The sequence below is a fragment of the Musca autumnalis genome, unplaced genomic scaffold (genome assembly GCF_047663935.1).
Source record: "Musca autumnalis isolate F117 unplaced genomic scaffold, ASM4766393v1 scaffold_2, whole genome shotgun sequence".
Classification (NCBI taxonomy): Eukaryota; Metazoa; Arthropoda; class Insecta; order Diptera; family Muscidae; genus Musca; species Musca autumnalis.
In genome coordinates, this window is record NW_027411755.1 from 252,734,466 (window position 1) to 252,748,315 (window position 13,850).

The 13,850-nt window shown below is 40.0% G+C and overlaps 1 protein-coding gene across 5 annotated transcripts in view; it reads right to left on the minus strand.

Annotated features, from left to right (window-relative positions):
* Positions 1-293: 293 nt before the first annotated feature.
* LOC141395489 (uncharacterized) overlaps positions 294-13,850 on the minus strand; it is a 153,275-nt gene continuing 139,718 nt past the window's right edge. For all 5 annotated transcript variants that reach the window (XM_073971476.1, XM_073971474.1, XM_073971470.1 and 2 more), the window contains exons 2-3: positions 8,606-8,771; positions 294-1,451 (exon numbers count right to left, since the gene is read on the minus strand). In XM_073971476.1, coding sequence (XP_073827577.1) covers positions 892-1,451; positions 8,606-8,705 — 660 coding nt within the window. In that variant the 5' untranslated portion in view covers positions 8,706-8,771 and the 3' untranslated portion in view covers positions 294-891. The remainder of the gene's footprint in view (positions 1,452-8,605; positions 8,772-13,850) is intronic.

Genomic DNA, 13,850 nt, shown 5'->3' on the forward strand with positions numbered 1-13,850 from the left:
TTAAAAAGGAAAAGACTCAATAAAATTTGAATTGAATTGAAAATTGAAAAATTGAATTGATATAAAAATGGGTATGACGCCCAAATGTGGTGTATACTTTTAGGCGCATTCTTTCTTGAGAAACTATAAGGGTATTGCCAGACCAGAAATATATAATTTTGTTTATGCAAACAAACCTAAATTCGGAACAAAAACAACAAGTAGGTAGTAATAAAGTTCCTTACATCCCACAACATTTCTAGCCCGTTTTAATAGCTATGTTCCTTTACGTCCTTTAAATAAAAACTCAACACTTTTAGTTCAATTTTGTTGTATCTTTTTTGTCTTTATTAAATAAATGCAATTTGAATGATTCCTTTTTTTTACAGAACAGATAGAAACTTGGTTCACTCCGAATAATGGATAGAGAGAAAAAAAGGAAGATAAATAAAAATAATTAGGAGGAAGAATAAAAAATGTGATGATGTTTTTTTTTTAGATTAAAATATAACGATTTTTTATAACTATATAACATTTATAAACAAAAAAAAAAATAAATTTCAAATTTCTTTTTATAACAAATTAATGACAAAATGTAAACAATAACAGATCTCATTTGTTTGTTTTAGAGGGTAAAAATATAAATTATTTATTTTTTTAGAAATAAACTTAAAATTACGAATTCTGCTTCTTCTTTCAATTTATTTTGAGATAGAGGAAGGAGCAGTTAAATGAGTTGTTGGTGGTGGTAGGTGGGAGAGAGGATGAGGATTCTAAACATAACAATTTTTCACAAAAAACAAATAAATCATAATTTTGAGAGGCAGTTCCAATTTATACTGGTTGGATCATTGGCTGGTTTGGTTTAGGGTGGTCCACCCAACAAACAAAACCCTTCAAAATTCAATTTATTTAAATACGTAATTGGGGATTACGTGAGCGTACAAAGTTCAACAACTCATCGGAATCTTCGCAGACGAATGGTTTCAAGTGATGGCAGGCCACATCGTGCCATTTAATGCCATCATTGTAGAAGTTGTTCAAAATTGAAAGACAAGATTCGTCGTTACCCTGGGCAGCTTCACGGTTATCGGGTTGAGGTTGATTGTAGCCACCGGTGGACGACCAATCGCCAGTGTTGCGTTGAGAGGTGGGACCAATTTTAGCACCTGAACCAGACCAGAACCAACCATTTTCATTTGGTGGTTGCAAATCGGGACGATCACAGCCAGCAAAGTTACACTTACGACCCGATGTCCAGATGTAGCGAACATTGCCGCGTGCAATTCGCTGCTTGATGAATTCATTCTCTTGGGGTGTCTCTAACGAAACGGCATCCATACAATGGCGACGGCAAATGTTACGAGCATCCAACCAATCGACTTCCAAGCTTCGTGTGGGGGCATGTTCCCAACTGAAGAAGTACGAGTGGCTGACACCGCGAGCATCACGATACGAGGCATGGCGAACACCTGCAAAGAAATGGAAGGGGATAGGTTTAATACAAGAGCACACAATTTTAAAGATTCTATGGAAGGAATTGTTGGATCGGAACTACTAAGAACACAAAATACCAAGTTATAACACATAAACATAAGCTTTTACCGGTTCATCAAGACAACAAGATGGTGAACAAGCCTGAGCAACCGTGCTCAAATCTTGTGGACAGGATTCTACCACCCAGGTATGGTAAGATAATCTTCATGATCTAGATTATCAAGCGTTTCAAGCAGGTTTGGAAAGCATTCACACAGCTGCAGTCGCAGATGGAATAAACAAATGTCGTGTTAATGCGGTCCTCGCAGTACATTCCCTCAGCTGAAGAACGTCAGCAAGTCCTATAGGTCCTGTTTATGGCGATGTAGGTTCGCACAACATACTGTCCTGCCAAACCTCCTGAAATGCTTGGAATGGGAGTCCAACCACCAGACGGTGATTAGAAGAAAGTACTACAACGACGGCATGCCATTGTGTTGCGGCACTGGAAGAATCTTCGTCTCCTCATGCACTGTTTACAGTAGGAGGCACCCTATTGCATTTCTTAGGGAGAGGTTTTGACAGGCTTGAATAATTTTCCATCAGGTTGAACTTACCAGACCAATCTATCACCTAATATGTTATCTGCACCCAAAGTGTTGTTGCGGATATTTGTAATAGTAGTTCAGCCTTTCACAAATAACATTAGGGAAGGTACCCAACGCCAAGATCGTACAATCTTTCGCACACCTACAAATCTCAATGCCGCCAGGAGACGGTGGAATACAGGAAAGATTGAGGTTAAACAGTTTCGAAGATTCACCACACCTTGGCGAACTCCCTGCTTCATTTTAAGGGGCTTTGACTTCTTGTTCCTGAATTTCCCGTACGATTGGCGTCCACACATATGTATATATGATGGAAGTCGGAGGAGGGTAGTCTGTTCAATGCCTAAAACAGCGTGGAGTGCTTGACAGTATCAAAGGCTTTAGATAAGTCAAAAGTCAAAGGCTTTTGTTGAGTCCTCGATTGTAGAGGTGGAGTGCAACTCTGCACTGCTTACGGAACCCATCCTGATGATCGACAACTTGATAGCTATTTCTGATGTTAGGACAGAGAAGTAAAGTATCTTTGCTATGGGCGACAAAAGCGACATAGATCTGCACGATTCACCCTTGCTGGCATCCCTGCCTGGTTTCTGTAGCGGAACCACCCCGCCCATTTTCCAGAATTCGACCACGATGTGCCGACATTACTGAGGGGATTTCCCACCGCCGATAATTTTGATGTTTTTGTCGGTGATTGAACAGCCGGCCTTCTGAGTGCAAAGCTGACGTGCTTACCACTACTGCACCACGGAGGCTCCCACCTAGGGTCCACACATATAATTGATTAGCCGACGTTTCAAACAATGCCGGAGGGTAGTCTGCTGCCTGTAACTCAAACAGCATGGAGTTCTTGAGAGTATCAAAGGCTTTTGATATGTTGGGCGCCACCAAAACCGTCTTATCGTACATCTAGTTCTGGTTGAGTCCACGACTAATATGTATGGAGATGATTTGAAGAGCTGTTGTCGTGCTGTACTGCTTACGGAACCCATGGCGATGGTCGGCAACTAGATATCTATTTCTGACATTGGGGAGGAGTAAAACCTCAAGAGTTTTCGCTAAAGGCGACAAAAGCGAAATCGGTTTGTACGATTCATCTTTGCTTGACTTCAGTAGCCCATTTTCCAGACTTTGGGGACGATGTTGGTAGCTGTCGACAGGTTGAGAACTTTAGTGAGATACTCGACTCTCGGCAAATACAGATGTTTCAGCGTAACCACTGAAATTTCACCGAAGCTTTGGATGATTTCCGTTTAGAGTTGTGCCAATTGAACTAAATTGAACAACCTAGTTCACTATCTAATTCAATGGACACCGGTCGTTTGTATAAGCAAATTGTGAATACGTAATATAACACGTTAGTTTTTATGGCGTTACTCATACGTTTTTGAACTAGGACAGTGAACTATGAATTAGATTGTCCAACTCTACTTCCATTATAAATTGCGGTTGTTCCTTCTCGGCATAAAAACACCTAATGCGACGTACTACTCTTCTTTTCGCACCACTTCCGATCAGTAATCGAACGTCACAAAACTTGTCTAAGGTCTTTTCAGCCTTCTTTCCAGGAATCGAGAGTGATTTAATCGGTGTCCCAAACTTTCTTACCCCGGCTCCAATATGCAACTCTTCAGATCAGTCAACGAACGTCAAGAAACTTGATTAAGGTCCTTTCATCCTTCTTTCCAGGGTTCGAGAATCAGTTAACCGTTACCCACATTTTACTTATTCCGTCTCTAGTGTGCTGTCTTCTGCAACCCACACATCAGAAGGTTTGAACAATTCTTTAAAGTGATGATTAGTGAAGGTATATAGCGAGAGGCTGCAGCTGTGATGATGTCCCTGAACATCATTCTGCTACCCGAACATCAGAAGGTTTGGGCAGTCTTCTGAAACAGTTATTGGTGAACTCTCTGAAACTAGATCAATTAACTTTCCCATGATTGATGAAAGTGCGACGTTCAGACGTGATGAAGTCGGGCTGTCTGCTGAGAGATGTTCTTATCCAAGAGACAATATGGGTTGCCACGAGACGTCATTGGTCGGAACGTCCTTTATGCTAACCGAACATCAGAAGGGTTTGACAGATCTCTGAAGCGGTGATTAGTGAACTCTCTAAAACTAGGTCAATTAGCTTTCACATTGAGTGATGAAAGTGCCGCGGTTAGAGGTGATGAAATCGGGCGGTCTGCTGATGGAGACAATTATGGAGAGATGGTCTGATACAAGAGAAACAACGGGTAACCAGCTGACGTTATTTCTCAGGTGACACGATGGTTTGTCTGGCAATCTATGGGACTCTCCGCTGATTCTGGTAGGGGAGTCCTCATTGAGCAGGCAAAAAGTATGGCTATCAATCAGCTCAGCCAGCGCTATACTTCTCGGGTCACTACCTTGGTCCGAATGCCACAACTCTTTATGAGCATTAAAGTTCCCTAAGATAAGGTTATGTCCTTCCAAAAGCGTACTAATGTTGGGTCTATAGTCTTGAGTACAGCTCGGCAGTTCCACATCTATACATTCCATGTACGTATCATTAGAGCCAGGTTTATGGGAGATGGGTCTGTATTGAACGGACTGGGGCAATAGGAAAGCCAGTTCCTCTACCTTCACTTCTTTTCCGATCATTCCTCCGTACGTTGTAACCATCACAACGCTGCAGTTGTTTGTTGTGCTTGGTATCCTTCACCACCAAGACCATGGCTTTCTTCAGAGTCATGAAGTCAACTATTTCCGCGATCTTACTCCATTGCAATTAAATTGCAAACAGGATGCAATTTTCATGGATTGGAACAGTAACGGCTGGTGTTAAGTGCTGAGTGTGCGGCGGCTATTAGTGGGACTGCGGAGGACTCACGTATTCTGATGAGGACGACGACTAATTGGGGGCTGTGTTCTCACAGCATGCAGCAACACAGTGCCTGTCGTAGTTCCTCACATGGGCGAGTCCAGAGCAACACCTAAGGTGCACCTGCTCCCGACATCAATTGCATCTCACCGAAGTTGGAGTGAGGTGGATGCGGATGTAAAAAATTGAGCACATCCGTATTGGTCTTGGGGTTTCCTCTGTCTCAGCACGGACCAAAAAATCCGGAGTAAGCATTCCGGGATATGCTGCTCTCAACCCAGGAAAGCGATACAATACAAGCATATGTACGCTGAGGCGGAAGCCGCTGGATGGAACGCTGCTGAGTTGTGATCCGGTGTCAAAGAAACCACCAAAGTGCGATTGAAACCAAAGTCATAGTGGCGCCCAACATTAAAAGGGACATGGTGCGTAGAGATTTATGACTATACAAACTCTCCTAGAGATTGATTTGGTTCGGTCAAATATGTCTACAACATCCTCAGATTTTAAACTACAACATCCTCAGATTTTAAACGAAAGATACGACTAAAATTTTACCTCGTCGAAATAATGGTTTTAGGTCCCAAGTATATTTGGACAAAATCCGTTTCAGATAATTTGCTGTGGATTTAGCCATGTCCCTGACTAAATGGGTATACTCCTTCGTGTACCTCCCACACAAATGTTGGAAAAAGTAAAGCTTAAAATCTCGTCTCTTCCTGCGGGCCCTGTTACGCCGGCGCAATTTTTTTCGGGGGCAACTGCATACTTCCTGAGATAATGGCGCAAAAGCTCGAAAAAAGGCTGCCGGCACCAACTAAACTGGGTTGTACGTAAGATAACCCTCGAAGGGGGAAACCGAACGTTGTACATCGTATTAGTTCTTACAAATATTGAATACATCGGGCCACTCATACTGGTACCTCCCACACAAAGTTTGGAAAGATTGTAGTGTAAGGACTCGTCTCGGATATTTTTTTTAATTCTTGACAACATGTTGTATTTGCGGCCCTTGCTAGTCTTTACTTCCTGACAAATTGGCCCAAAATCTCAAACAACCCTCGGATCGTTTTTTCAACAAGCCTTTCTTGTGGGTTCTTTTACGACGGCGCAACTTTTTGCGGTGGCAAGTCCATACTTCCTGAGATAATGGCCCAAAAGCTCCAAAAAAGACTTGCTGGCACAAACTAAACTGGGTAATACGTAAGATATGGTTCAAACTTTGTACATCGTATTGTTTCTTACAGTCTCGGATTATGTCCGAATATTGACTATATCGGATCACTCTATCGGTTACCTCCCACACAAATTTTAGAAAGATTTCAGTTTAAGCACAAGTCTGGGATCGTTTTTAAATTTTTGGCCATATGTTGTGTATGCGGCCATAGTTTCGACAGTGCAAGACCATATTTCCTAAGAATTTGGCCCAAAAAACTCATTAAACCTCTATAGACGTCAGAAGTATTGTGTTTACTTGCTTCTTTCGGTCCTAGGCAGAGGTTTTATCTCTGTCGGCACAACTGACTGATACTTTCTTACTTTCTTTTATGTACAGTCATAGCCTGTAGGTATTTAGTTGCCGGCATAACCGATTGATTCTTTTTCACATGTTTTGGATGCATTTCTACATCACAATTTTCTTTTTGAATGTGAAGGTTAGAACGACTTTTGGGATCAACCATAACTTGTTCGTAGGACTCATTTTGGAAACGTACGATGAGAATGACTCCTGGACCTGGAATAGTGGCGCTCAACGTTCACAAATGCAGAGTGTTTACAGACGTGGAACATTGCAAATAACGGGTGTTTTTTTTACAGGTTTGTTTTTCGAATAGAGATAAAACTGGCATTTTGTGGTCAAATCTGGCAATTCTAATGTCATTTATGTTCAGTTTGGTTTGCCATTTCATCATGAACAGGTTGACAAAAGAACAACGCTTGCAAATCGTGCCATTTATTTCGGTTCAGTTCGCTAAGTTTACCGCAAGCTCCGTCCATTTTATGGTCGACATAATCGTCCATCGGAGCAATTAATTCGGTTAACCATGGATCGTTTTCGCACTACGTTTACTCTATATGATAATACGCATCCGCAGAGATGTCGAACAGTGCGCACCGAAGAAACAATTGCCGTTGTAGAGCAATGTGTTGAAGAGGACCCGAATGAATCGATTCACCACCGTGCACAGCAATTGGAGCTTTGTCCATCAACTTTATGGAAGATTTTGCGCAAAGATCTTGGCTTGCGACCTTAAAAGATCCAGCTTGTGCAAGAATTAAAGCCGCGAGACCATGCAATGCGTCGTGATTTTGGTGTATGGGCCGAAAATGAGATTGATCTCGATGCTGATTTTCATCGCAAAATTTTTTTCAGTGATGAGGCTCATTTTTGATTGAATGGCTACGTCAACAAGCAAAATTGCCGCATTTGTAGTGAAGAGAATCCACATAAGACCCTTGAGACACCATTACATCCACAAAAACTGACTGTGTGGTGTGGTGGAGTCATTGGGCCATACTTCTTCCGAAATAATGCTGGAGAGGCAGTTACCGTTAATGGAGACCGGTATAGAGCCATGATAACCGACTATTTTGTTCCCGAATTGGATGGCATGAATGTGGATGAGTTGTGGTTCCAACAAGACGGCGCTACATGCCACACAGCGCACGTTACAATCGATTTATTGAAGGAAACATTCGATGAGCGCATAATTTCGCGGAATGGACCTGTCAATTGGCCACCAAGATCGTGTGATTTGATACCATTGGATTATTTTCTTCGGGGATATGTGAATTCGCTCGTCTACGCCAACAAACTAGAAACGTTAGGGGAATTGGAAGCCAACATTCGTGGCGTTATTGCCGACATACGGCCCCATATGCTCGAAAAAGTGGTTGAAAATTGGACCTCTAGCATTGGCTTTATTCCCAAAACAGTTTTCAATCACTTGGTTATAATCCTTTCTTTTGATGCTTAACTCCGGGAATCCCGTAAAGAGCAAAAAAAAAAACATGGTGGCGCCCAACGTTAACAGGGACATTTTCCGTAGAGTCTTGACTATAAAATTCTTTTCTCGTATCGTTCCATTGGAACCAATTTTAACCTAGACAGTGAATGTCTTGGAGTCGAAGTTACAATGGCGCCCAACGTCAACAGAAGCATACAGTGGTGCCAAGTTGGTGGTTTTCCCTCTACTTGTGGTGATTTTTGATGTACAAAAACCACTGTTTAAGCAGGAATGTCAATTGTTTTAAGGTAAAAAACGCTACAGACCTATGGTACGTATGTGGCTGCAGCGATTTTTATCTCGGAACAGTTGGCATCCATGGAAGCATAGCTTTATAAAAACAACAATTCGTTGTGAGAATATGTTTTCTTCGTATCATTTCGTACAGAGTTGGACAATCCAGTTCATAGCTTACTGTCACGTATGCTTAACACCATAAAAACTAACGTGTTATATTACGTATACGCTGTTTGTTTATACAAACGGCAGGATTCCATTGAACTAGATAGTGTACTAGGTTGTTCAATTGAATAAGATTGGCGCAACTCTAATTTCGTATCGTTCTAAACTCTAGCCCGTGATCTTTTAGTACTTTTCCGATTCGATCCCCTCTTCGAGGTAAATGTTTTTAAAAATTTGCAATTTTTTTGATTAGATTTTAAATCCTTTCAGTTTGTTATACTTACGATTAGAACAACTCCTTGGATCCGGCAATGCTAGACGTCTTTGAGCCAAAGTCATGGTGGCGCCCAACGCCAACAAAAGCATAGTACGTAGCACCGACATGTTGTTTTTTTTGTTTGTTTTGTGATTTGTGACACACAAACTGTTAGACGGGACAGCAGCGTTTAACTAAAAAATAGGAAAAGAAACAGAGGAGTTAAAAAAAATTGTTCCGCAGTGGTTGAGTTTCGAAAATAAAATGCCACAGTTTTCACTGAATTTGACAACTATGAAACTGAAGCTGAATCATTGAGGCAGGTACAGGTGATGGTTGTGAGCTTTTTTTGTTTCTGATTTGATTTTTCTGTGTAAGCAAAAGGTGGAGTCTGGGGGTAGGGTAGGGTCAATGGTCGGTCTGTTTGTTTTGTTTACAATTGTTTTTATTTTATGGTTCTCATGTTGTTATTGTTGCTGCTGATATTCTATGAAATTGGTGCACAAAAACCCCAACGACGCACCTTTGGTCACGCTTCATTGGCCTTAGACAAAAAATTGAGAGCACACAGTTTTAAAACTCAGCTTCATATTTGTAATATAAACAAATGTGTAATGGGACCCATATCCATAGAAAAAATTAAAAAAAAAAAAAACAAAATTTACATTTTGCATTTTTTTGAGAGGAAATAATCCGTGTCACTTGTTAGGTTCATTAGAAAAAAAAACTCTAGACCCAGTATTGTGTCCATTTCAACACAAACAAATTCTAAAACTTTTCAAATGTTTACAGCAAAAATTATAAAATTCAAAACTATTCGATTTTTACAGGTTCTGGAACAGAAAGCATTCTGCTGTTTTGCTTTATAAACTATACCACTACATGGAAAGTGTACTTTCAGCTTGCTTTCCTACCAAACTTTGTAACAGATCCAAATATTAGCATCAAGTGGATCTAATACTAATATCTTCTCCTCTCTGATCTCACCCCTGAATTCATTCCTTTGTGTTTTTTGTTACTTTGCATTGGTCAACTGACTTTTATTACCTTCATTAGTTTTTATTTTCAATTTCTTTGGACCAGCCAAGCCGAACGAATGAAGACAATGAAAATAATTCAAATGAAAACAATTTATTTTAATTGAATTCTTTTATCTTTATTATGTCTATCATCATTTAATCAAAAACAATAGAAAATCTAATCGAAATCTAGAAAATCTAAATGGAACAGAGAGATTTTCATTGTAATATCAGATAATAATGAGTTGTTGAAGTGAATGTCATAAGCTAATGTGGGAATTGCAACCATAATTAAAATTTATTTACAAAAAAAAAATAAATAAATAAATAGAATTGTAAATGGCAACTTGTTGCTGCAACATCTTGGCAACTAAACTTGCAACATGTTGCCACAAATATAACCCACATGTTGCCTCCGCTTTATACCCGTTTTAAAACCTCCACACAAAGTGAAGCTACATCTTCACATCTTCTTTTTTTTTTCTTGCAAATGAGTTTTATGTGGAAATCCACTACAATCCGGCTTGAGGTCCGCATAGTCATTCATTCCACGGCATCTAACCACAACCACAACACTTGCCAACCAAAATACCAAATATAATAAGTTTTTACCTTATTACACACATTGGTATTTGATTTATTTTTGCCACTAGGCCATGTCAGTCTGCAGCGTCTGTTTGTAGCTGCAGTTGCCAACCAGCATCCGAACGAACACAAAATGAATTTGCAATTTCCATAAATGGCTGGCTCCTCTTCTCATATTCATGGTCATTAGTGAGTTACAACAAAAAAATTCACATATGTACATATGCCTTGTATGTCGTCTGTTCAAAGTTTCCAATGAGCTTCGAAGCAGACGAACAACAGGTACATATGAATCGGAGTAAGTGGCAGTAGCCAGTGCCTGCTAAAGATGACGGATTTGACACGTTTCAAATGTGAATGCAAATTGAAGCAATTGTACATTTTGTAATAAATTTTGGATGAAGATATCTTTTTTTTCATAAAAGGAAGATCATCCAAATGAAATCAAAGAAGTCTCTTCATTTGGCACTTTACCATCATCACTTTCCTCTTTAAAATTGAACCCCAATTAAACTTTATAATAGATGATGAAGATTTTATTATAAATGATTCTTTAGAAGGGGAAATTAATTGCGCTATATATACAGTAAAATAAGTTCCAATTATGAACCTCACCCTCTATCTTACAGTGTAAAACTTGTACTCGAGTCAAAGTCTTGGTGGCGCCCAACGTCACCAGGAACATTTTCTGTAGAGACTTGACTATGAAAATCTCTGGTTTAAGATTTGATACTATCAAAATGTTTTTCTCGTATCGTTCCATTGGAACCAATCGAGAGTAGTTTGTTAGACCAGGGACTGTACAATTCCAATTTTAGCATATTTTAATATTAACGTTGTTTTGCTTTGAGGTCAGGATGATGGGAAAGGATCTAATCGATCGCTTTCATCAAACTTCGCACAATTAATGAAATTGAAAGAAAAATCATAGAATATGAATTCAGAATCGAAACATGGAATTTAATAAAATTTACAGCCTGTTTCTGTATGTCGAAAGAGGAATGTGTGCGAAAGAAACACGTCCAAACTCTTGTGTGTTTTCCAAATTTATTTTTTGTTTTAAAGCAAAAGCAAAGGTAAAACTGTTTCGAAAACTAAAGTTCGGGCGTGTTTCATTCGCACACATACTTCTTTCGACATACAGAAACTGGCTGTTAGGGAACTATCGAGTTTACCTAAAAGCTAGGTTTCGCACATGCAGTGGAGCACAACAAATTCACAATGCTTGGCTCAATTAAGCCAGAACGAAGACTCCTAGTGCAGTTTTATCTTAATAAAGGAACTAATGAAGGAGTAACAAGAATAACACCTCTGCACAGAATCGCGAAAATGACAGAAAATCATGTAAGTAGCCTTAGAATTGCCTGTATCCAAATAAATATTGTCAACAAGACCGTTCATGTTTGTCAGTCATCAGAAAAATGTTCTTCATTGTGAGGCAAGAAGCGAAGAGGCAGTGATTACAATAGCTGTGTCTTTTTACGTGATAACTAGTAATAGTTTATATAAGACCGCTTGTTCGGTTATATCAGACAGCTTGTTCGGTTACAATCCTAGGAAAAGTTCAAAATTTTCCCTTAATTGCAGTTTAAGAGCTGTACCTCCTTCGTAAAAATTCAAAATGTTCGCTTAAATTAATATTAAGGGCTGTATGAGGATCGTTGTGAAATTTTCCCCCAAAAGAAGTTCTTGTGGTCATGTTTAGACCGAAATATTCTTTTTCGTGAGCAAAACCATGCTTCCTGACATAATGATCCGAAAGCCTTGTGCCTTCTGGGATGGTTGTGCAACAATTATAATTATTAAGACAACTAAAATAACATAAGCCGAACTAAGCCGAACGGCTTATGGAACAAATGTTCTGTAAAAGGCCAGCTAAGTAAGTAAGTAAAATAAAATAAGCTTACGAGTTGAGTATCCGATTTGACGGAAACTTTAGAAGAAGTTTTATATAGGACAACTCCTTTGAGTATTTTCCTGGCAAAAGTTTAAAATCAGTTCGAGGATCGTACAGCTCGAATATTCGAGGATCGTTGAGAAATTTTTATCGAAAGTAGTCCTTGTGGTCCTAATTACAATGATATACATTATCTTTATGTTCAAGTCCATGGAAAATGTGTCTAATCGAAACAATGGTTTTAACCCCTATTATGTTGGGACAAAATCCGTTTCAGACCATTTTGAGTCGATTTTGCAATGTCCGTCTGTCTGGTTGGCTGGAGCGCACAATAACTCTCGGATCAACTGATTCGGTCCAAAAATTTGACTCCGTAATATTTTGTCCACACTTTGTTTAATTTCGGTCCATTCTTTCTCACCCCAAAAGTTTAAAAATTTTCACTAAAACGGTACGCGCAATGTATTTTGAACGGATCAATCAATTTGGTCCAAACATGGGATCTGCCAATATTTTGTTCAAATTTTGTTTATTTTCAAAAATTGTCCATATAAGTCTTCTTCTTAGGGTACCTGACCCTACCAGTATTCTTTGGTAGCTGACCTAGTGCAGTTCTTCTATCTGAGGAAAATGAAAATATTCGCCGCTAAATCCACTGCCACACAGTTCACCACATGGACGGCTGAAATGAGGCTTCCACTGAAAATATTGGTCGATGGTGCACTGATTCCGACTACTAACTACCCCAAAATACTGGGTGTAACATTCGATAGCATGTTTAAGTCGTCCGCGCATGCCACAGCTATTTGCGATAATATCAGAAGTAGCAACAAGGTGCTCAAGTCGCTGGCCGGCAGAGATCTTCATGATCTGGAGAGAGAGGTCCATAGGCAGGCTTGGATATCATTCATACTGATATGGTGCCGCAGGCAGTACAGAGATACAGTGTGAATGCCGAACTTGGAGACCACCCCCATCCATCCCAGCAGAAGAACGCCAGCTGCCAAGGCAAACACGAGTGGTTTTAGCCCAGTTAAGATCCGGTCGATGCCGCCGCCTAAATTCGTATTGGGCCCGAACTGACGCCACGATACCCAACACATGCCCAGCATGTGGATTGGGACCACACGATACACTGCATTTGTTTAGCTGCCCAGCTAACCCCACTCACCTGTCTCCTGATTCGTTATGGACGCAACCAGTCCAGGTTGCAGAATTCTTGAATCTGGATACAGAGGAGCGAACGAACACATTTGCGTTGCTACAACAACAACTACTACTCTTTGTGGTCCTGTTTACAGCGACATTAAGTTTTCCTTTGGCAAGTCTATGCTTCCTGATATAATGCTCCAAAACCTTTAAGTTATATGATGACCAACTGAAATGACTGCAGGGCGCGCTATCGATCGAAAAGCTATGACTCCCAAACTAAAATCCACTTCCAAAATGGACAATGCGGTCCATTCCTTCAGGTCCACAAAATTCCCTTTATATACATATATAGTTTTTTGAGGAAAAGGATTTCAGTTGTGTAGCAGGCATTCGATCTGTCCATAAATGAATGTTTCCATTTACTCAGGCTGAGGGTATAGCTCTGTCGGCACAGCTGACTGATACTTTTTTACTTATTTCGTAGGCTAGTCCATTCTTCCCGAAGTTTCTAAAAGGTTTATACGGTGACCAACTGAAATGGCTGGTGAGCAAGGTAACTATCGAAAGCAGTGACCGGTCTATGTGATAATTTTTATCCAGAGGAAACCAATATCTCCCGT